This window comes from Pleuronectes platessa, chromosome 13 (genome assembly GCF_947347685.1).
Source record: "Pleuronectes platessa chromosome 13, fPlePla1.1, whole genome shotgun sequence".
In the NCBI taxonomy this organism is placed as follows: domain Eukaryota; kingdom Metazoa; phylum Chordata; class Actinopteri; order Pleuronectiformes; family Pleuronectidae; genus Pleuronectes; species Pleuronectes platessa.
Window position 1 is genome coordinate 7602707 of NC_070638.1, and position 23286 is coordinate 7625992.

The 23286-nt window shown below is 41.8% G+C and overlaps 3 protein-coding genes and 1 pseudogene across 4 annotated transcripts; 3 read left to right on the forward strand and 1 right to left on the reverse strand.

The window, feature by feature from the left end:
* The first annotated feature begins 2408 nt into the window (after window positions 1-2408).
* Window positions 2409-13724, forward strand: mcoln3a (mucolipin TRP cation channel 3a). 2 transcript variants are annotated; one of them, XM_053438622.1, is made up of 14 exons: window positions 2409-2427; window positions 3107-3221; window positions 3692-3908; window positions 3992-4159; window positions 4253-4406; window positions 7350-7431; window positions 7547-7643; window positions 8208-8307; window positions 8403-8515; window positions 12137-12286; window positions 12442-12543; window positions 12782-12904; window positions 12985-13191; window positions 13303-13724. In XM_053438622.1, exons 3-14 carry the CDS (start codon window positions 3696-3698, stop codon window positions 13444-13446), a joined length of 1653 nt encoding a protein of 550 aa, XP_053294597.1. In that variant the 5' UTR covers window positions 2409-2427; window positions 3107-3221; window positions 3692-3695; the 3' UTR covers window positions 13447-13724. The 2 variants fall into 2 exon arrangements, with proteins under 2 accessions (XP_053294597.1, XP_053294598.1); XM_053438623.1 differs by lacking the exon at window positions 2409-2427 and having other exon boundaries at window positions 3160-3221; window positions 3667-3908.
* LOC128455002 (7-alpha-hydroxycholest-4-en-3-one 12-alpha-hydroxylase-like) lies at window positions 4212-6267 on the reverse strand (annotated as a pseudogene).
* A 561-nt stretch (window positions 13725-14285) lies between the features above and the next one.
* ssx2ipa (synovial sarcoma, X breakpoint 2 interacting protein a) lies at window positions 14286-20854 on the forward strand. Its single transcript, XM_053438966.1, has 14 exons — window positions 14286-14522; window positions 15846-15992; window positions 16203-16369; window positions 16544-16753; window positions 17296-17406; window positions 17500-17635; window positions 17748-17823; window positions 17908-18082; window positions 18260-18407; window positions 18585-18721; window positions 18941-19114; window positions 19203-19320; window positions 19613-19766; window positions 19937-20854. Exons 2-14 carry the CDS (start codon window positions 15950-15952, stop codon window positions 20079-20081), a joined length of 1794 nt encoding a protein of 597 aa, XP_053294941.1. The 5' UTR covers window positions 14286-14522; window positions 15846-15949; the 3' UTR covers window positions 20082-20854.
* Window positions 20855-20913: 59 nt separating this feature from the next.
* Window positions 20914-23062, forward strand: LOC128455284 (guanine nucleotide-binding protein G(I)/G(S)/G(O) subunit gamma-5). The gene is made up of 3 exons (XM_053438976.1): window positions 20914-21081; window positions 22054-22198; window positions 22788-23062. The coding sequence occupies exons 1-2, from the start codon at window positions 21001-21003 to the stop codon at window positions 22177-22179; spliced, it is 207 nt and encodes a 68-aa protein (XP_053294951.1). The 5' UTR covers window positions 20914-21000; the 3' UTR covers window positions 22180-22198; window positions 22788-23062.
* Window positions 23063-23286: the final 224 nt, after the last annotated feature.

A 23286-nucleotide genomic window follows, 5' to 3' on the forward strand; every position in this document is an offset into this window, starting at 1 on the left:
TGATTAGGAGTTAAGCTCCACATCCCGCATTATGTATTGATAAAAAGGGTGGAGCAGAATTTAACATATAACTGTTGTGTTAACAGAGTGAGAAGAAGGTTAACCAGACTGGCTCCACAAAACTAACCCTATCCTGTTGTGGATTTGTTCTGAAAACAACCACGAATATTCAAGAGTTTCTGTCCTTATGGTGCAAAACCCGTTAGATGTGAACAAGGTTGTCAGGATTTCAATTTAAGCTGTTGTGTGGGTCTGACTGAACTCTTAACGAATAAAGATAGAAAGGGGGCATGAACAATTTGGGCCAGATATAATGCCTTCTATACAAATGATTAATAATAACCTTTTCCTTCCTAGTGTTTAATCTTGAAATTAGAATGTATATGCGTCAGAATTTTGTTTCGTTGTTTTGGTTAAGTTGTTTTGAATATCTATACAAACAGAACATTTCATCCGATATAGCAGGAACACAATAATCTTTCCTCCAATTGTCAACACCACTGGCCTACATAGCATCAGCTGTGTCAAGGCTGATCAAGAGATGAACATTTTGCGTAGCAACTATCAGAGGCGGCGAGACTGGGAGACTTTGCTCCTTGTCACTTCCTGGATTCCAGTGCCAAGAGGCGTGTACTACACCTGTGCACTTCAAGGAGGGACCTACTGTTATAAAAGATACAGGCGCTGGCTGTTTGATGTGTTCTGATGCGACTCCAGACTGTCCGGTACTGCTAGAGTGCCGGGCAGTGTGTTGGAGGCCCACTGTTTTGCTGATTGATACTTTTTATTGCTTTGTAAATAAATACTTGATTGAACAAACCGAGTTCGGCTAATCTTCTGATATTTAGGATAAACGAACACGCCGACACTACTTTAGGTCATAATTTCACTGTGTAACATTTACCATAAAGTAATCAGGGAATCATGAATTTCCTCGGCGGATCAATATGGCCACATGTTACCTTATCACGTTTGTTCAATGAAATGTGTAGGCCTACCATGTGTCCATAAATTTTACTTGGACCAGTTGCTGATAACACAATAAACAAGTAAAGATACACACACCAACCAACTTAAAGGGGACATATTATGAAAATTCCACTTTTGTAGTGCTTCTACACGTTAATTTGGGTATGTGGCATGTCTACCTTCCAAAAAACTCGGGAAAAAAACAACTCCAGCGATTTGTTGTGGTTCCTCTATGTCAGAAACTATACGCTAGAGTGAGTCGAATGGGATTACAACCAGAATTGATGTCACAGAGGCGGAGATCTGGCGGAGGAGGAGACCGGGGTAAGTTACGAGCCACAGCCCCCTCCTCAGCTCGTGGCGGCGGGTGTTAGCTGAGAAGCTAGCCGAGATGTGACGCCAACCAGCAGGGGAGTGGGGTGAGAGGCGGAGGTCTTGCCGAGAAGCAGAGCCGGCGGTCGGGGTAAGTTACGAGCCACAGCCCCCTCCTCAGCTCGGGGCGTTCCTGTCAAGCTGCTCGGGCTCGCTGGGTGATGTCCTCGGGCTGCTGGCTCCATGTCAGCGGCTCGCTTCTGGTGGACGTGTCGGTGTTTGCTCCGCGGATGTGTCGGTGTTTGCTCCATGGAGGTGCCAGTGTTTGCTCCGGGGACGTGCCGGTGAGGAGACGTGCCTCTGCGGCCACTTAGATGCCTTACGGGTAGCAGCAGCGAGCTAACGCTAGCTTCTGTGTGTGTGTGTGTGTGTCGCCCCGGTTGAAGCAAAAGGTATAAATAGAAAACAGCTATTTGTTGGGAGCTGCAGGACGTGCCGATGAGGGGGCCGTGTCTCTGCCGCTGCGTCCACTTAGATGCCTTACGGGTAGCAGCAGCGAGCTAACGCTAGCTTGCTGCTATTTTGTGTTTAAAGTTGCAGCACTTTCTGGAATGGTTGCTTGTGATCGTATTTACAGCAGTATTGCGGGGATATGTGGCACCCCACCCGGGAACCATCGGACTGGGAAGTGGGTCGCCACCGTCGCTATTTTTAAAAAAAACTCATACCCGGGGTTTTAAGTGCATTTCGCCGCAAAAGTTGCAGCGGTGTTAGCTTCCAGAGCTGTAGCCCCTCCACGATCCCTTTGTCTGTGTGTGTGTGTGTGTGGGGGGGGGGGGGGGGGCACTCAAAACAGGTCAATCTGAGGAGGTCTGTTTTACACAGGGTAAAAAGGGTGCTGTTTTAAATGATCCTTGTGGTATTTTGACCAAAACATGTTACAGACATTTCATTAAGACCCCAAGGAACCCTTTCAACTTGCGGTAAAATGGGCATAATGTCCCCTTTACCAATATTAAATGTACCTAACTGTTGAACAGGTTGTCTGTATTTCCTCCTCACAGACTGTACGTCCATTTACCCCGAGCAGACGCTTGACAACAGCAGTTCGCTCAAACGCGTCAACTTCTCCTTAGACTTCAAAAGGTGACTAAACTGAAAATACAGGTTTTATGCCAGGTGATGAGTGCTGCCTGTTGTATGTGCGTTTGTGTGGGGGGGAGCATGTACTCATTCTCATATTGAGAACGAGTACATGCATTTAATGCAAGCTTTCAGAAATTAGAAAATATGGTTAAATACACACGGTGTACTGCTTTTCACTTTGTTCAATTGTCTTGTACAATGTAACTCATACTAAAGGTTTTCTGTATGAAGTCTACTTCTCTTTTTTCCTTTGTTGGGAGCTGTGTAGTATTGTAGAAAATAACTAACACATTTTATCTTGGCTCATTTCATAAAGCGACAGCATATTATCGAGGTGACATTAAGAAATCTCTCAAAATGGTCTCTTCGGAGCTCTGGATGAATGTTTAAAAACTACAGTAGCACTGAGTAGAGTGCACGCCTTCGCTGGGGCCCCAAAGTCCTTTTAAATTAAATTATGCTGTACAAGATTTCACACACTCATAGAAACTACTTCTTTGAATGTGCCTGATATTTTTCCTCAATATCCATAATACGATTATTTCTTGAAAGTGGTGGATCAGCACTTAAATTGGCGCAGGTAGTTAAACTAATCGCAGACTTGGCCGTTACACATACAGTATCAGCCTGGATGTAGTAACTGTGAGCTTTGTCTGTGTTTTGGAAAACCTGGACGCAGAGTGATGCGTCATCGTGGTGACGGCTTGTGTCTCCACTGTCTCGTCCTCGCACACAGCACTCGTGTCCCTGTTGGAATACTTGCTCTGTGGCTGGTGCACTGCAGGCGTTAGCAGGTAAATCCCTACCTTATTATTGCTATTTTATATAACTGTATCTTACCTTTACCTCAAAATGTCGGGATTTTATTCTCAGTTATACATTTATTCTAGAAAGGAGAATTTAATAGTATTTAAAATGTAAAAACCTGGTATTTTAAATATGAACGTGTCTCTTTCCTGCTTGCTGTGGCAGGCAAGGTTACCATAAAATGACAAAATGACACAGAAAAATTCTTCCTGGCACTTTAGGGCTGTAGTTGCTTATTTTAATTCATTCAGTTTGCATGACAGTATCTCTGTGAAGACAGAATGACATCTGCAAACTTGTGCAGGAGAACCAGTTTGATAAACATCAGAATGACTGGAATGGCTAAATCCCTTCACCTCCCCCTGGCAAAATTCTAAAGTATGCTGTACCTTTAACAATAAAAGACGAACACGCACAACCAAAACTGTACAGCTCTTCTTTTCTGAACTGCACTCAGTATAATGGAGGACTCTCAACCACCGAGGTCAGAGGGGATGAGGCAGAATGGCCACTGCAGGTGGAGCGCTGACACTCTGGAGTCCACAGTGGTGGAAGATTTCAGGCGAAGGCTCAAGTACTACTTCATGAATCCCTGTGAAAAATATAGAGCCAGGGGCCGCAAACCGTGGAAGCTGATGTTGCAAATAGTGAAAATTGCCATTATCACAATCCAGGTAGCGTATAAAATCCTTTATATATCACATAGAATGAATACACACATTATTCTAGTCTCTTTTTTATTTGTCTTCCTGATCAGTTAGTGTCTTTTGGCCTGAGCAACGAGATGATGGTCACTTTCAAAGATGAGAATCTCACCGCCTTCAGACATCTGTTCCTCAAAGGATACAAAGAGCACCGTCTTGGAGGCTACGCACTTTACACAAAATCAGACGTTTATGATCACATCTACTACATCATCAACCGGGTACTGACATTTTTTTATAAATATTGTGTCACATTGAAAGTTCATGGCAAGGAACAAATGTAAGTGATGCCTTTCCTCAATTTGTCTTTTCAGTATATCAGTCTCCAAAACCTGACCATAGGTAATCTTGCATACGAAAGGGTTGACGGGGAGAGCACTCCTCTGTCTCTCTGTCAAGAATTTTACAGAAATAGCAGCATTGATCCTGGAAATGAGACCTTCGACATTGATCCACATATTGATAAAGGTACCAAAACACAAACTGCTATGTAAAGACAACAAAAAGCCAAGAGTCACGACTGGCTGTATAACCTGTTTATTTAACCTCAGCAGCTGCAATGGGTTGTGTCCACATTGTTTTTGAATAGAATGTATTTATAGAAGCTGATTCATGGCGACAATGGAACATAATCCCATTGCGGATGTAATTGTGACACAGTAAAAAGAGGAAGCACGTGCATTGTGGATTCAGAGGTTTGAAAGTGGAATAGTTCCCCTGCAGAACAATATTGAATGTACCTAAGAGATGTCAAAATGATAAGTTGGGTTTAATATGTTGGCCGGTATCGAAACTGGACCTCTCTGTTAGGATGCATGGATCCAAAGCCCCATCGGCTGAAGTCGAATTCAGGTATCTTCTCCTCAGGATTCTTCAGCTCGATCTCAAAGTAGGCCAACACCAGGAAAACAAACTGCTTCATCTCACTAGAGGCAAAGAAACGCCCGGGACACATGGAGACCCCAGAGCCCCAGGGCATGGAGTAAAACTTTACCTTCTGCCCATTCTTGTAAAGTCTGTTTTCTTGCTCCCGTCAGGATTCAGAAAGCGGTCATATATGAATGAATGTGGGTCAGGGTGGATCTCTGGGTCAGTTTGAACAGCAGAATAAGGAAACATAGCCAATCTGTCACCTTTGCGGATGATATATTCACGCCCATCTGCCATCTTGAGAGTCATATCCTGGAGCACAGCTCTGGTGAGGACAGGTGCAACACAGAGTCGGAGGGTCTCTACCAAAGCACTGTCCAGGATGGGTGTTTCCTTCAGCATTTCAAAGGTCAGGTTGATAGAAGGGCCACCACGTCTGACTTCCTGCCCTGATTCCTTCAGAACCTTATCAATCTCTTCCTTCACTGCTCTCATGGCTTCTGGGTGTTTCATGAGGAAGAGGAGCAGCCAGAATGAAGCTGGCCCTGTGTTGCCCTGAGAGGCCCAAAGCAGCACGAACATGCTTCTGCTTATCATTGATTCCTTCATACCATTCTCCTCTCGATACTGGTGCATGTCCCAGATCCAGCCACTGATTTCGTTCTTCATCTTCATCTTCTGCACTGACAGAGTGTCCCAGAACAGTTCCATCAGCCTCTCTTTTTTCAACCTTTCCCTCGGTGAGAGGACCCCATAAGCCAGGTCGGGGAAGAGTTGGTCAAATTTACGAAACTCTTTAAACAAGGCTTCAGATTCCGCTCTGTCTTTCTCTTTGGCTTTCTCCTCAACTTCTTCTGACTTGGGAGATGCATTGCCATACAGAGATAAGTAGCCGGCCCTGAAAAGGATATTGTAGCTGAACATAAACAGTCCATCTTCTTTCCAGCTGCTTTGGTCTGCTGCTGAGCCGATTTCATGAGACATCAGATTCTGCAAATTATCCATCATAGCTTGTGTCATTACCTTCAGGCCGTCCCCTTTGAGGTGCTTGTTGCTGGAGACTTGAAGAAAAGTGTGGTCATCCTCCTCTGTCACATATCCAAACACTCTCTGCACCAGCTGTTTAGCAAACGGTCTGAAGTCCAGTTTTTCTCGACTCTCCTTAACAAAAGCCCCAATTGACAGAGGATCCTGAAGGAATGTGATATAACACCCTCCCAGCTGCTCTGTGAACACATCGCCTGGTTTTTGCTTCATCCTCTCGATGAATTTTAATGTGTTCCTGCGAAACTCCAAGACATGACCAAGCCAAGGGATGAGCCCCTTATCCAAAGGGGGTTCCCCTGGTCGGTGCCGTCGAAACACACCAAGTAGGTAGAGTCCTCCAATCAAACAGGAGAGTAAAGCAAGGAGGAGAGGTAGCAGCAGTCCCATGACTGATTCCTGTAACAGACACAGAGTGATTCGGATTTAAGCTCCACATCCAGCATTATGTAGAGAAATGTTGCTCCGCCCTTTTGTGTGAGGTCAGTTTTGGTCTTCAGGGGATTGCATAATCAGTCGACAAACAATTTAACATATAGCTGTTGTGTTAACAGAGTGAGAAGAAGGTTAGCCAGACTGGTTCCAAACTACCAATCCTATCCTGTTGTGGATTTGTGCTGAAAATAAACACAAGAGTTTCTGTGTTTATGGTGTAAAACCAGTTAGATTTGAACAAGGTTCACAAGAAGACAACTACTTTAGGTCATAATTTCACTGTGTAACATTCACTATATAGTAATCAGTGAATCATGAATTTCCTCGGAGGATCAATATGGGCACATCTTACCTTATCTTGTTTGTTCAATGAAATGTGTAGGCCTACCATGTGTCCACAATTTAACTTGGAGCAGTGGCTGATAACACAATAAAGATACACACACCAACCAACTTAGCAGAATAAAAGAAATAAAAATATGTACGTTGTAAGGGAGATGTAACATTTGACCACAATATAATCATGGCTATTTCCACTTTGATTGATCAAGATTGAATCTCATACAATGTAACCTTGATCATGCTGTATCCTGTACTACTGAATTTATCTTGGCCTGATTGCTTTAACTAAGGCATTGTTGTTTAGATTTTTATCAGAAGATACCAACCTTTGACTTTGTAACAACCCCCCAACCAGAGTGGGAGGGTTGAGCCAAATGTATAAAGACTAAGAACTGTTTCCCATCATGTAAGAGAATTGTGTCGACACAATTCTGTGTTAATTCAAGTCACAACTTGCTCTATAACCTGTGTATTTATTCTCAGCAGCTGCAATGGGTTGTGTTAAATTTTTTGGGGAATAGAATGTATTTATAGAAGCTGATTCATGGCGACAATGTAACATAATCACACTGGATTTAGTTGTGACTCAGTAAAAAGAGGAAGCGCGTGCATAGTGATCAGAAATAGTAATCAGAGGTTTGAATGTTGAATAGTTCTCCTGCAGAACAATTTTATATGTACCTAACTGTTGAACAGGTTGTCTGTATTTCCTCCTCACAGACTGTATGTCCATTTACCCCGAGCAGACGCTTGACAACAGCAGTTCGCTCACACACTCCAACTTCTCCTTAGACTTCAAAAGGTGACTAAACTGAAAATACAGGTTTTATGCCAGGTGATGAGTGCTGCCTGTTAATACGTGTGTGTGTGTTTGTGCGTGTGTGTGTGTGTTTGGGTGCTTGTGTGTGTGTGTTTAGGCTGCTATCAGTGAACATCTTCCTAACACTGAAAACCATCAATCTGCAGACTGTGCGGCACCAGGAGCTTCCAGACTGTTATGACTTTCATATAATGGTTTGTGACAATGTTCGAAAACTGCCAAACCCTGATTCGAGCTTTTAGGTTTGTTTTTCAGGTAGTTGTTAGCTACATCGCATTTTTAAACATTTGCATAAAAACGCTGATTATGTTGTTGTAATATGACTGCTCCCCAAAATTGAAGCCAAAAGTTGTTGCTTGCCCCCTGGTGGCCGGCTTCATAAATCTGGCCTCTGCGACGTTGGACCAAACCAAATGTAAAAGTACACGTCTAATAAATAAATTTGGCACAATTTTTTTTTCATTTTTAGATCATTCTTATTTTGGATTCTATAAAAACTAGGGTGAAGTGTAATGATTTACAGCTGAGACGGACTTGCTATTAGTCAGGTGTGCTGGTATTGACGCAATCCCCCCATTTGCTACCGTGCAGACTGTGGTTTCAAATGGGCAAGATGGCGGCGTTCATATCAAGAACTTCTTTCTGGATTGTAGGAGGAAGTAGAGACATGTCGTCCATCTTTACATACAGTCTATGTTTCCATGCTCAGAAAAAAAGTCTCCAAAAAATGACTTAATTATCGTTGTTTTTTTCCACAGATCATGTTTGACAACCATGCACACAGTGGAAAGATAATGGTGGATGTTGAAAATGATGTCAGAATCTATGAATGCAGAGACTGGAAAGTAGAGGGCACTTGTGAGTTTTTCCAATAAATGTTTAAATCTTCGCCGTGTAAGATCAATTATATAAGAAGCATCATCTAAACTCTAAAATGTGGTTTGCATTTTCAGCTGGGAAGAACGATTATCTCCTCCTGTGGTTTGACTCGGTGGTCATCCTCGGCTGCCTCACCTCGCTCATCCTCTGCACCCGATCTGTCATCAAGGGCATCCAGCTCCAGATAGTAAGTTACAAATTTTGACATGTACAAGAGTCTGTGCCTCTAGCTTTTAGTGCAGTGAAAACACAAGTTGTTTAAATATTTACATTTAGCCACAGTCACTCCTTGTTTAGTGTTAACTCTATAGCTCTGAGCAAAGTCACACAACATTGAATTTACTTTTAAACTTGTTCCTTCAGGAAAAAAGTTAACGTGTTACAGTAATACCTGCATGAGGCCATTTACGACAACCTACCACAGATAGAGGCCATTACAAAAGTGTAATGACATTGATGCAAGAGGGGGGAGAAGCAGGATAATAATTTTACTACTACAACTACTACTATTAATATTAATAAAAATAATAATTTTGATAGTAATAATCATAATCCTAATAATATTAATCATCAACATTTTGGTTTAATTTGCTTCTCATTATGTATCTTCCCAAATCACGTTTGCAGGTATCTATCACATCACTGCTGAATATTGAATATGTGCATCTAGTGAGATGTTTGTCAGTCAGTATCGGCTGCTATTTAGGCTTGAAATTAATCTCTCCAACAAAAAAGTTAAACATGCATTAAAACACATAAATGTAAAACCCACACCATTGTGTGATTATCACTGCCGCAAAGTTAAGGTGAATTTAATGTACAACAACAGAAATATATTGAAGCTTAAAGAGATATTCAGAATCATACATTTTTGGTCAGAGATGTCTAAATGATTGGTTGGTTTAAAGCATTGGTCGGTATCGAAACTGGACCTCTCCGTTAGGCTGCATCGCTCCAAAGCCCCATCGGCTGTGGTCTTTCAAGGGTCCATGAGTATGGTGCATTTAGTTTTTGACACAACAAACTCAGCAGTTGTTTAAATATTTACTCAGCATAACAAACACCGTATGTAAAGATGCATTTACAAGTTCTATTGGTCCCTCAACCGCTTTTGGGGTGTTCAACATCCTGTTCCATTTGTTTATGTAGCAATTCAAGCCTTCGGGGAATCCGCACTGGTCACCAAGACATTTGAAATGAGGACACTCCATAAAGGGGTTAAGATGAGATGAGAAAGGTAAAATAATAATAATTTAGAGCACCTGATAATTAAGCAGTAATTCGGTTCATAATCCTGCAGAGACAGTTCATGATCAAGCTTCATATTTGTGTCACAGCTCAATGTCTGGAGGCAAACTGCCAGTGAAAGTTTGTGATAAGGAGAGCACACCCAGTGTGAGGCTTTCTTCTCTGCTGGTTTGTTTTCTCTTATATTGTTGTTCTGATGTGTCATTGTCACAAGTTGTTAAATGATTTACAGATAATGTATATTAACTGTCCCTTACCCCCTAAGCCTAACGGAAATGTTCTGATTAAGTCGTATTGAAGGGAACACACCAACCCTGGTGTCTGCACAAGAACTATGGAGCTGTAGATATGATGGTACCCCACCCCTGTACATTTTCTAGACCCTCATGTCTAAATGATTGGTTGGTTTAAAGTATTGGTCGGTATCGAAACTGGACCTCTCCGTTAGGCTGCATCGCTCCAAAGCCCCATCGGCTGTGGTCGATTTCAGGTATCTTCTCCTCAGGATTCTTCAGTTCAATCTTAAAGTAGGCCAACACCAGGAAAACAAACTGCTTCATCTCATTAGAGGCAAAGAAACGCCCGGCACACATAGAGGCCCCAGCACACTGGGGCATGGAGTAGAACTTTTTAAAGCAGTGCCTTAGGGTCTTTCAAGGGTCCATGAGTATGGTGCATTTAGCTTTTGACACAACAAACTCAGCAGTTGTTTAAATATTTACTCAGCATAACAAACACCGTATGTAAAGATGCATTTACAAGTTCTATTGGTCCCTCAACCGCTTTTGGGGTGTTCAACATGCTGTTCCATTTGTTTATGTAGAAATTCGAGCCTTCGGGGAATCCGCACTGGTCACCAAGACATTTGACATGAGGACACTCCATAAAGGGGTTAAGATGAGATGAGAAAGGTAAAATAATAATAATTTAGAGCAACTGATAATTAAGCAGTAATTCGGTTCATAATCCTGCAGAGACAGTTCATGATCAAGCTTCATATTTGTGTCACAGCTCAATGTCTGGAGGCAAACTGCCAGTGAAAGTTTGTGATAAGGAGAGCACACCCAGTGTGAGGCTTTCTTCTCTGCTGGTTTGTTTTCTCTTATATTGTTGTTCTGATGTGTCATTGTCACAAGTTGTTAAATGATTTACAGATAATGTATATTAACTGTCCCTTACCCCCTAAGCCTAACGGAAATGTTCTGATTAAGTCGTATTGAAGGGAACACACCAACCCTGGTGTCTGCACAAGAACTATGGAGCTGTAGATATGATGGTACCCCAGCCCTGTACATTTTCTAGACCCTCATGTCTAAATGATTGGTTGGTTTAAAGTATTGGTCGGTATCGAAACTGGACCTCTCCGTTAGGCTGCATCGCTCCAAAGCCCCATCGGCTGTGGTCGATTTCAGGTATCTTCTCCTCAGGATTCTTCAGCTCAATCTCAAAGTAGGCCAACACCAGGAAAACAAACTGCTTCATCTCATTAGAGGCAAAGAAACGCCCGGCACACATAGAGGCCCCAGCACACCGGGGCATGGAGTAGAACTTTTTAAAGCAGTGCCTTAGGGTCTTTCAAGGGTCCATGAGTATGGTGCATTTAGCTTTTGACACAACAAACTCAGCAGTTGTTTAAATATTAACTGTCCCTTACCCCCTAAGCCTAACGGAAATGTTCTGATTAAGTCGTATTAAAGGGAACACACCAACCCTGGTGTCTGCACAATAACTATGGAGCTGTAGATATGATGGTACCCCACCCCTGTACATTTTCTAGACCCTCATAATGTCCTGCACTTACTTTAATAGCCAAAACAATAAAATAAAGTTTAAAAATGTATAAATAAATGGAAGACACTCAACCCTTATGTACAATGGTCATTGAGCAGTTACACATGCTTTGGTCTCTGCGATTATATCACCACCTACTGGTTCATACATCTCATTGGAAAACAAAGCAGCAGTTGCATCAGGTTTATTGAATTTGAACTAAAAAGCTTTTTAATCAATCATCAATCATACATAAAATTACAGATTTACACGACATTTCTACAGCTCCTCAGACTTTTTGAGTAGTTTCACAAAAGTTCTGACCGTCTTCTCCTCATCTTCTGTCCTGTGAGTGTTGCCCATCCTCTGCCTGCCTCTTCATTAATATGACATACATGGGCAAAAAGCATCCAAATGCTTAAGATCCGATCATACACAGTTTTTGGGTTCATGTACACAAGAATGCGTCAATATTATATGTCACAGACTGCCGCTGCCATAGAGGAGGCCACTGTTAATGATGGTAATGTCCAGCAACATAGTCCTATGTAGCATTTAGAAAATGTAATTAAACAGTAAAAAAAACAAATTAAATATTAATACTGAATCTTTAAAAAAAATTCGTTTCCTTATCAAAATTTTGAGGCAAGCAAAAATGTGGATGTCGATGCTCTTTAAACAACTCTACTATGAATATGAGTTATTCCTTGGTTTGAATGGTTGGTTTAAACTGGCAATTGGTTTAATTGATCAATTAATTGAACAATATGCTAATACCTCTTGTACACAGGAGTTCAACACATTCTTCCATGCACACTGCAATAAAGTGGTCACTTGGTCGGACCGCATGGAGGTTGTGAATGGCTGGTATATCCTCATCGTTGTCAGCGACACGTTGTCCATCGCTGGGTCAGTGCTCAAAATTGGAATACAGACAAAGGTTTGTTGCTTGGAAATTAAAAACTGAACAGATAAATGGTCTACAATGTAGTTTTGGATAGATTAATACATGTCTATGTTTGCAGCTTGATTAATGAAATTGACCTGGTGCTTCCGCGATATCATAAATCTGTTGTTCTCTATCCTATGTTGCAGTTCCTGACAAACTATGATGTGTGCAGTATCCTTCTGGGAACAGCCACAATGCTCGTCTGGGTCGGTGTGATTCGTTACCTTGGCTTCTTTAAGAAATACAATGTAAGAACTTCTTCAGTGTTGCATTTGAATTTTAAACCATGCATCAGCTAGCCTGATGCTGGATACGCCCCCGGATCTGGATCTGCAACAAATTTGAAAGGGCTCCTTCCTAATCCACAACATATCCTTCAACCAAATTGTGTGGTGACCCATCCAGTAGTATGTAATTAACAAACACCGATGAAGACTTAAACTTCTTGGCAGAGGTAATAATTGAAGACATTTTATTTCATTCTAGATCTTAATCTTAACCCTGAGAGCCGCGTTCCCAAATGTGATCCGATTCTGCTGTTGTGCGGCCATGATCTACCTGGGCTACTGCTTCTGTGGCTGGATTGTTCTCGGGCCTTACCATGACAAGGTATAACAATACAATACAAGTATTGTTTTGCTCTTTCATATCTCTCTGAAATCAATAATTAAAATGTATTTTTTTTCCAGTTCCGGACACTCGACAGGGTCACAGAGTGCCTCTTCTCTCTCATCAATGGGGACGACATGTACGCGACCTTCCTGAGGATGCGAGACAAGAGCTACATGGTGTGGCTTTTCAGCAGACTCTACCTCTACTCCTTCATCTCGCTCTTCATCTACATGGTGCTCAGCCTGTTCATCGCTCTCATCAACGACACCTACGAGACCATCAGGGTCAGACTGAGACACAGATAATCACAGCACCAGTGTGGTATATTGCTGAACATAGATGTTATCTTTGCACTGGTCCGGCCTAATAACCCCACAAACTTTATCTTTTTCCAGCATCACCAGCAGGACAAGGTGCCAGTGTCCCAGCTTCAAGCCTTCATAGCTGAGTGCAGGGACCAGCCTGAGTCTGGGAGGTACCAGACTGATGAGGAGCCGGCCTCCGGCTGCTGCCTGTCTCCATGCTGCTGCCTTAGATGAAGTGATGGGACGTGGCATGTGCCTTAGCCAGGGTTTGGCCAAGAGTGCAAAAGAGTATTAGGGCCAGTTATAAGAGGGAACAAACCAAAGGGAGACGATGGTTTTTCTAAATAAATAGATAAAATCAACTCCTTTGGTCCTTCAAGTCCAGTTAGAGGAGCAGAAACTTCAGTGAAGAGTCATACTCAAAGCAGTATTTTGTGGTTCATTGTGTAATGATTGATTGAAACAATAAATACATTTGACCTCAAGATTTGATGTTTGAGGGAAATATTTGACTTTTGTGCGTTATTCTTTGTGAGTGTTCAAGAGTTGTTACTGCTGACCTACAACAGCAAATTAAACAATCAGGGAGAAGATTGGCTTTTTCCATCAAGCTATTGTCATTGTCTGTGGTCTGGACGGATAACCTGCAAGGTAAGAGCAAAGATTAACGGCAGTCATTCTGGAAAAGGCTATTGGCGGGTTCCATAAAATTTCGGATTACCGACTTCCCAGCTCTCTGGGCCTGGGCCTGCCATAGGTAATCTCCACTGCCCTTCCATAGAAGTGTTGCTGTCTCAGCCTGCGTGTTAACTCGTTTGAATAGCTGACGTCAGAAATGAAAGAAGCATTTATAAAAAACTGTATCTAAAAAACGAAAGTGTCGCAGGTGTGCAGGGACGTGGCGGAGGAGACTCTCACCACTCGCTGCCTCTCGAGCGCCATCGCGTCTCATTTGCATAAATCGTCCACCTTTGGCCACCGCTCCCAGCCAATGCGCAGCTCGCAAGCTGGTTGCCCAACAACGCTGCCTCCAATCAGAGGGAGGCTTGGTGTGTGGCCAACTGAGGACTGCACTTCAAAAACACAAGCAGCTGCCGCGGAGCTTCGTCTCGGACCTGCTGTCACACGTTCACAACCCGCCGGTTCAGACCTGAGCTTCGGCTTCTCAGACAGAAACACGATGACAGCTGGACGTGGACGCTGCGGCTGCTGCTGCTTCCGGTGTCTCTGACGAGGCAGCGTGCTGTTAGTGTGTCAACTTCACCGGCTACTCGACAACACAAGGACCGGACACGTTTCACACCGCACCCGTGAGTATTGGCCTAGATCTTATCCAGGTTAGCACGCGCTGCTAACTCTCTGTTGCTACAGTATTGGAGTTCTGCTCCTTGTTATCATACTGACCAACGTTCGCAAACAGTCCTGTCTATGTCTATGTGTATTATAGTCTAGATGTAGTAGTTGTTGTCTACATGTAGTAGTAGTAGTTGTTGTCTACATGTGTTTATTGTAGTCTAGATGTAATAGTTGTTGTCTACATGTAGTTGTTGTCTGCATGTAGTAGTAGTAGTTGTTGTCTACATGTGTGTATTATAGTCTAGATGTAGTAGTAGTAGTTGTTGTCTACATGTGTTTATTGTAGTCTAGATGTAATAGTTGTTGTCTACATGTAGTTGTTGTCTGCATGTAGTAGTAGTAGTTGATGTCTACATGTGTTTATTATAGTCTACATGTAGTAGTAGTTGTTGTCTACATGTAGTAGTAGTAGTTGTTGTCTACATGTGTTTATTAAAGTCTAGATGTAGTAGTTGTAGTCTACATGTAGTCATAGTAGTAGTCTACGTGTAGTAGTTGTTGTCTACATATAGTAATGGTAGTAGTTTACATATAGACGTAGTAGTTGATAACATGTAGTAGGAGTTGTTGTCTACATGTGTTTATCATAGTCTAGATGTAGTAGTTGTAGTCTACATGTAGTCATAGTAGCAGTCTGCATATAGTAATGGTAGTAGTTTACATATAGTCGTAGTAGTTGTTAACATGTAGTAGTCATCTACATGTAGTAGTCCTTTTCAACAGACTACCACAATAAAACATTAAACCCATAAAACACACGCACACTGGACCTAATCTTGAGTCACCAGTCAGTGTTCCCTTAGATAACAGTTGTGTGTTTTCTGGTTTGCTTGATAACAACATTAGGGAGTTAACTGTGCCGCACACGGACACTTAGTGGTTGTATTTATGAACCTGACCTGAATGTTTTCCCCTTTCGATCATCAGCACAGTGCGCTCGACAGTCCCTGAGTAGAAGTCGTAACATTGCAGTACACGTTGTGGGAGTGGCAGACTGTGTAGATATCTGGCTCAACTTGTTTCACCACGACATGTTATATAATCATCCTCTTGTCCAAAAGTCCCACAAGTCCAAATCATGGCTTCTCACGCTCTCACACAGATCTAATCCCTTTCTTTGTAATGGATTCTCATATTCTCATAGAGCACTCTTAAAACACACAATCTAACCCCCCCCCCCCCACTGGCACACAGCTGAGGTTTAATCCTGTGTCGGGGCTGCAGCGGCCCAGATTATCTACTGCTGGTCTATCTCATGGTTTGATGCTCTGTTGCAGGGCTCTGTTCCAGCGGGAGACTCTGATCCACTGCCTGGCTGATAATCCACCTCCTGGTTGATAACTCGTCATCTCACATCCTTGTGTCCTGATGTGTCGGTGACATGGGAGAGTGGTGGACAAGTGGGCCAACGGAGACATCTATGGGTAAATTTATCTTCTCTGCAGGATGATATAAATACGGAAAGTCCCATCAGTGATGCTTTTTATAGGATCTGCAAGAGGTGACCCATATTCATGCCCTCGTTTTGGAGCAGAAACCTAATTCAAGCCTTAAAATAGTAAAAGGGTGCAGTTGATGTAAGGTTCTTACACTAAAATCCATATTTCTCTGTCTATTACCTCTTCTCTTTTAAGGAAACTATGACATCTCAAGCATATCACATGTGACAATGTCACCCTCAAGACAGAACAACCTTGTGTCAATGTATCCCTCTCTGGCCCTGTCCAAAAGCTCCTACAATGTGATTAGTGCCTTTTGCACTGAGGATAATACCCCTCAATGCATTTTATACATCAACCAGGTAAGAAAATGCCAAGGTGCACTAAATGTTTTTTTTTTTAAATAGAATGCACTTGTCAATGTTCATCTTTTACATCAGATTTGTTCATTAAATGTGGTTAATTTTGCCCTTGAATGTCTGCAGGAATGTTTCACTGTAAAACCAGGACAATGACAAAAGTCCTTTCTTTCACAGGAGCTCTCCTCACTGGGCCTCTCTGCAACATGTATCGAGGCCAGCTCACTGGGGGGAGCCGTCTTGAACACAGTGCCAGCTTTAAACGCCATGTATGAGCTGCTGCAGATTCACAGACGAAATATGGGCACTTTAGAGGAGCTGGAGAGGGAACAGCTGAAGAAATCCAGCACCTTGGAGCACATGCAGATGAACAATTCCAGACTGAAGGCATGTATGATGGAGGAGGAGAGTCAGTGTTACTTTTGTACTAGTCTAAATTCAAATCTAGACAGTGTCTATTTCGTTTCCTTTGGAATCAACTGAGATTACACACAGACTATAATCTGTATGTGTCCAATATTTTTCCAGTAAGGAAAAAACGTACACAAGCAAAAAAAAAAGACAAAGCTGTGTTCACAAATGGTTGAAATTTAGCAATGAAATAAATGTTTCCTTATCTTCAGGAGAGACACACCTCTTTTCTCCAAACTCACCAAATAAGTGGTCAAGGTTATGCAATGCATTGTGAAAAGTAAGGAATGCTATGGGAGGAAAAATTGTTTGGATTGCAGTTTTACAGCACATTTCCAGGTTTTTTAGAAAGGAGGGGAAAATGGCAAATACCTAGTCTATGTATGTCTGTCTTATTTGACCTTAAATGCTGTCTCTGTTTATGAAGGGGGTTGCTCAGGAATCTTCTTTCACAGCTCCAACCCTGAACTGATTGCTTCCTCTCACTGTGCTCACAAGTTGTGTGTATTTCATTCCAGGATCAACTGGAAATGTCCATAAGGGAGAAGTCGGGTCTACATGAGACGGAGAGGCAGCTCCAACTCAAAATCAAGACTTTGCAGAGCTGCTTGAAAACTGACAAAGATGAGGTGGACCTTCTGTTTTTCCCTGTCATCAGCAACACTCAGTTATACAAAGTGTAGAAGCCTGAAAAAAACTCATGATTGAATGATATTGTGCAGGTTCAGAAACTCCAAAGTATCATTGCCAGCCGTGCGTCTCAATACAATCATGATGCCAAGAGGAAAGAGAGAGAAGCTGCTAAGCTAAAGGAACGGCTTGGTCAACTACTGGTCGACAGAAAGGATAAAAAACTAGGTAAGCATAAATATACTCATCATTGAAAGGTGTATAGGATGAATTCATTGCATTCATCTTCATCTTTTAATCAAACATTTCTCAGCAACTCATGTGCTCTTCCTAATTTTAGCCATTGATGTACTGAATTGCTTGGGACGGTCGGATGGAAAAAGGAGCCACTGGAAAACCGCAAAAGTGACCACCAGGTAGCTTGAAGCTTTTTGATCATAGAAACTGTTGAATGTTTAATGTCAGTCAGGTTAACTGTATCTGTAACTTGCTACCCGTAGCCATGAGGGTGAGATGTACAAGTCCTTGCTTAGCGACTATGAGGCGAGTCAGAAGTCCTTGATGCTAGAGAATGCTGAGCTTAAGAAAGTACTCCAGCAGATGAAGAAGGAGATGATGCACATCCTGAGTCCACGCCAGTCACGAGGAGCCACTGCTGAGGACAGCCATGAGCAGGTGTTCATATAACTTTTGTTCTCACAGAAAAACCCCTGTTATGATGGTTTCCTGAGCAAATTATTCCTTTTCATTAATCATTACATGCAAACTTCACTTGTGAGCTTGTTCCTTTGTATCAGACTAAATGGGATGAGATGATTGCATGTTGAGAATGTACCCGCTTTTCTGGCTCAGGCTGATTCAGATGGGGAGGAGAAGATGGGAGACTGCAGCAGGGAAACTTTGGACCAATCCTGTGAGCATGCGAAGGAGCAGCTCACCAACAGCATCCGCCAGCAGTGGCGGAAACTGAGGAGCCACATGGAGAAGTTGGACAGCCAAGGTAAACAAAGCACTGGCACATACTCTGAAGTACTGCATTATCTAAATGTATTTTTGGGATTTAGAAAACTTTATCTTTGGCTAATGTGAGGTTATCAAAACATTGTATTTTTTTTTTTTGTATGTCTGGAAGAAAATGTAGTTAAACACTTGTCAATCAATGTTTTTGTTTATGAAGCAACTCAAGTTCAAAACCAACTGGAGTCCAATAAAGAGGTGATACCAAGGGAGACGCACGAGTATGAGATGGAGAAGATGAGATGTGAAGTCCAGCAATGCAAAGAGTTCATTCATGCACAGCAACAACTCCTCCATGTATGTACCTGCTGATTTAAATCCAGAGATGGAAAGAAGATCCGTGCATTTTTAAACATTTGCTTAGTTTTATACCAAAACATAATAGGCTCCTCGTTAGGTAACAGATTAGCACTTTAGAGAAATAAGCCCATCAGTACATTATTGAATATATATTGATATTTAAATGATGATTTCCTCTGAAATAAAATTGTGTGTGTGCATGTTCCGCCTATGCAGCAACAGCTGAACTCCTCATTTGACGATGAGACCGCAGCTCTCCTCAATGACTGCTACACGCTGGAGGAGAAGGAGCGTCTCAAAGAGGAGTGGAGGCTCTTTGAGGAACAGAAGAGAAACTTTGAGAGGGAGAGGAAGAACTTCACAGACGCTGCTATTCGATTGGGGCGAGAGGTACTGAAGTCTTCTCTTCTGATGTACTACCCCAGTGTTACTCAGCGTAAATTGTGGGGTTTGTGATTGTGTGTTTTGTATTACACAGAAAAAGGCCTTCGAGGAGGACCGTGCCTCTTGGCTGAAGAATCAATTTTTGAACATGACTCCCTTTATCGACCGTAGGAGATGTTCCTCGTCTGATGGTCAAAGTGCCTTATCAATCAGTAAGTCAAAGTAATTTAAAAGTATATATTGTTTGATATGCAGAAATGAACTGGTAGGGGTGAACTTCATCAATCTTTAAATTTTGATATGCTGCTTTAGGACAGTTCAGAAAACTACAACAACAGAGTTGCACAATACAGCAATCCGTATTCTTTTGGTCTGACTCCCACTACTGTTCTTTTAGAGTTTCAGACGGCTGGAACGACTGAGTTGTTTTACCAATATTAATTGTAAACGGAAACATTTAATACTTGTTGTTTTTTTTAAATCTCAATGTCTCCTACATTGCAGGAAGTGAGCCAGAGATGAGGATCTCTTCCACGAAAGCTGAACTGGCCAAATCATCAACATATGCTACATTCTCTACTCCTAAACCTACACACAGTGCTGCTGTGCCATCCACAACCGAGCTTTACCGGACACTCCGTCTCATACCAGACGGCAGGTATTATATACTCGCATTTATATACTGCCATTTACCAGGAATTGTTTTAAATGTTAACAACATACGAGTATCTTGTAAATGCCACGAATGTCTTGCATGTTAGTGTAGAAGTGACAGCATGATTTCTGCGGCACATTAATACAGTTGCTCTCCGTATGTCCCCATTTCAGTAGCTCCAGACATTCAAATGGAGGCCGCAGGCAGGAGTGCAGCTCCATCGAAGACGGAGATACTCGCGCAAAGTCAAAACACAGAGTTCGCTGTGGAGACCTGAGTATCTTCTCTCTGGGTGAAGATGAGAACAACCTCACTTAAAGAACAAACCCGTGCCTCTTATTTCTTTTTTTGTACTGGAGATCCAATCAATCATGGCTGAAATCCATTACCACCGATGAACTCTTCAAGTTTTTGCAACTTCGTTTGTTTGTTTGTTTTTTGAGTTGCTTTTTTTTTAATGGACGTGCACAAATTATTAATTCACCAAAGCTGATCAAACAAGAAAGCACTTTAATGAAGCTGCCACTGTTTTGTTTACTTTATTTACAAACGGAGCAGACGCGTCTCACACAAGCACATGGAGGGAAAACACGAATACAAATGCCGCGTTGAAATGCAAAAGCCACACGATGGAAACACAATCGCAACAGAAGTGAGACAAGGACTCTAGCAGTTACTTACTGCGATAATACTTATTTTTCTGTTTCCCGCAGTCGAGTGAGCCGTCGTTTGTAAAACCACGTTCAATACAAGTCACTGCTGGTCACCTGCTGGTTGTGCTGTGGCTTTTTCGGTTGTGTTGCACGCCTTTGTCGTGAGGTTGTGGCTTTTGCGGTTGTGTTTTCCAATAATGTGCATGTGTGAGGCATCTCGATCATCGCGCAATACAGATATTAAGCTTGATTCAGGGGGAGGGTATCTACCTAGTAAAGATTTGAACATGTGGAGTTGTTGATATCTTCTATATATTGTGTGATGTGAAATGTAAAGTTTGTTGTATATGTTTTATTTGAATCACATGCTTACATCAGAATGTGTACGATCTGCCCCGCTGGTCCCAGAACAGCATAATAAAGAGATTTCTAATGAAAGTTTTGTATTTTGTCTTTAACGTTGCGCCCCCTATCGGGTGAGTGACCGGAATCCGGATGTCATCATCATCTTCGCTTTTGTCTCCGCATCCAGCCCAGACTCGCTCCCTCCTCTTCCACTCAGACGAGAAGAAAACGCCTCGAAAATGTCGAGTTCCTCAAACCTGGTCGCCATGAAGAAAGTCGTGCAGCAGCTCCGCTTCGAGGCGAGCATCAATAGAGTGAAGGTGACTCTCCGGGTTCCTGTTTGTTTTATCCGGTCAAACAACGCGGACAAATGTCGACCGCGTCCGGCTAACGGCGCTAGCTGCCGTCCGGAGCTAGCAGGGTTAGCCCACAGTCAACAGGCGTAGCTTAGCTTAGCATAGCAGGGCGTAGCTGGGAAGAGGAACACAAGTCAGCTGGGATACACTTAGTTAACGTGGAAGAGAGAATATAAGATGCACTGACTTGTATCTGGTGGCTGCTAGCATCTGTCGGTGAACTTTAAGGTAACAGGGAAGCTAGCGAAACGTAGCTGAAAAGTAATAAAACGTCAAATTTAGCCTGATCAATAACCACATAGATCAATATCCACTTTTCCAAAGGGGAACTTCCACATATTCCCTTTATGATTTTAGTCTGCCCCTACAATCTAGCTAATGCATTTATTGCTGTCATTTTACTTAGGAAAGTTAAAATGGAGTTAATCAACAAGGCTGATGACGTTTATTATTCAGACTCTGGGTCCAGATGAAATTCAAAACATGGATTTAAATACATACAATAGCTCAAAAATAGAATATGTAAATATGATGCTTGATTCATGGAAACCATTCAGTACTTCTGATCCTCTACATTGAAATGAAGGAGTGAACAGACATTTATTTGTGTTTTTTCACCTCATGACTTGACTCAGTTCTTCCGGCTGCAGGTTTCCAATATGTGTTAAGAAATCTAATATTTTGTCAGCTTTATTAAATATTGGGTTAAAATTAAACACATCCGATCTTACACACTAATACTATAAATGTATATAGAGTGAGGGAGATTATTTTTTATTAGAGTCATTGAGCTAACAAATAATGTTAGAACTCTTACAATACAGACGTACTCCTAAATCTGAAGTGAATGTAGTACTCCATTAGGACGTCTGTTAAACCTAACTCCAGTATACTCCGAAGTCAAGGTTAACATTTCGATTCCTCTTTTGTCTCCAGGTCTCCCAGGCAGCTGCAGACCTTCAACAGTTTTGCCTTCAGAACGCCTTGCAGGACCCTCTGCTCACTGGCGTGTCCTCCAGCACTAACCCTTTCAGGCCGCAGAAGGTCTGCTCCTTCTTGTGAAAAACCACTGCATTCATTGGTGAGTCTGCTACCCTGTCGACACATTCAGAAATACTGTACACCCCGCACACGCAACTGGAGAGAATTTACAATTGCTTTGCAAGATTGTCCTTAATGTGCCTCTTATACTCACTCATAAGTCTTTACATGCATTTCTTTGTTCACGACAGATACAATGTGGTCAGCTTAACTATCACTGTTATTTATTTACAGCGCGAAAAACGATCCGAACATCGATAGAAACTTCTCAGACCTCCCCAGCATAATTTACTTCTTTGTTATTGACTTTTATTCTCAATTTATTCCAATCTCTATTTTTCCTTCATATGTTGCAGCCACTGAAAAATGAACATAGATTGTACGACACAATTTATACGTTAAGGCTATAAGATATCACATGGATTAAAATTGATTCATGCATTTGCATTTTTTTGAAAGATTTTTATTATAGTGTCTCTGTATGTACAGATATGAACATCATGAAAAAGCTGATACCAAGATAATTTTTTATTATAATAAAAAATGTATTTGCAGACTCATTAAAGTTCAAATCCAGTGCCTAATATGTTGTCTGTTTTTGTCTCTGTTTTTATTTTTGTTCTGCAAAGGCCTTCATTTTGATGCTACAGGGAAAAGTTGACCTCAACACTGCTCCTCATGCCAAGCCATTATACTGCCACGGGATCTCTGGAGTGTAGAAAACATTGTCAGGAAGATGACCATCTATTTTCAGCCACAGTAGAAGAAAGGAGACAGTTTTATTTTTCATGGCACAGTGTGATTTTTGAGTAAATTATTGTGCCTTTTCTATTGTTCTATTTTAGTCATCACTGTTCTTGACTTTTTTGTATTTAATGAATAAAAACATTCTTTCCTACTATAATGTTTATTAGTGTGGCTTTTTTGTTGCTGTTTATCTGTTTGACAACATCGAGTAACACACGTGGCTAACAGTGCTGCCTAATGTATACTAGAGGTACAGTACTCATGGAGGAAGCTGAGGTGGAGATTTTAACATTACAAATAATTAAAGGGTAGCTCTGAAGACAGTTAGGATTAGGTTTTATATATTACTAAATAAAATGAAGAAAAAACAAGTTATTAAAA

Coding starts and splice junctions, on each gene's coding strand:
- mcoln3a (XM_053438622.1), top strand. CDS start 3,696: ATGGAGGACTCTCAACCACCGAGGTCAGAGGGGATGAGGCAGAATGGC. Junction 4,407..7,349: donor TGATCCACATATTGATAAAG/GTACCAAAACAC, acceptor TCCTCCTCACAG/ACTGTATGTCCATTTACCCC. Junction 8,516..12,136: donor AGGGCATCCAGCTCCAGATA/GTAAGTTACAAA, acceptor TCTTGTACACAG/GAGTTCAACACATTCTTCCA.
- ssx2ipa (XM_053438966.1), top strand. CDS start 15,950: ATGGGAGAGTGGTGGACAAGTGGGCCAACGGAGACATCTATGG. Junction 16,370..16,543: donor GCATTTTATACATCAACCAG/GTAAGAAAATGC, acceptor TTTCTTTCACAG/GAGCTCTCCTCACTGGGCCT. Junction 19,321..19,612: donor TCAAAGTGCCTTATCAATCA/GTAAGTCAAAGT, acceptor CCTACATTGCAG/GAAGTGAGCCAGAGATGAGG.
- LOC128455284 (XM_053438976.1), top strand. CDS start 21,001: ATGTCGAGTTCCTCAAACCTGGTCGCCATGAAGAAAGTCGTGCAGCAG. Junction 21,082..22,053: donor CGAGCATCAATAGAGTGAAG/GTGACTCTCCGG, acceptor TTTTGTCTCCAG/GTCTCCCAGGCAGCTGCAGA.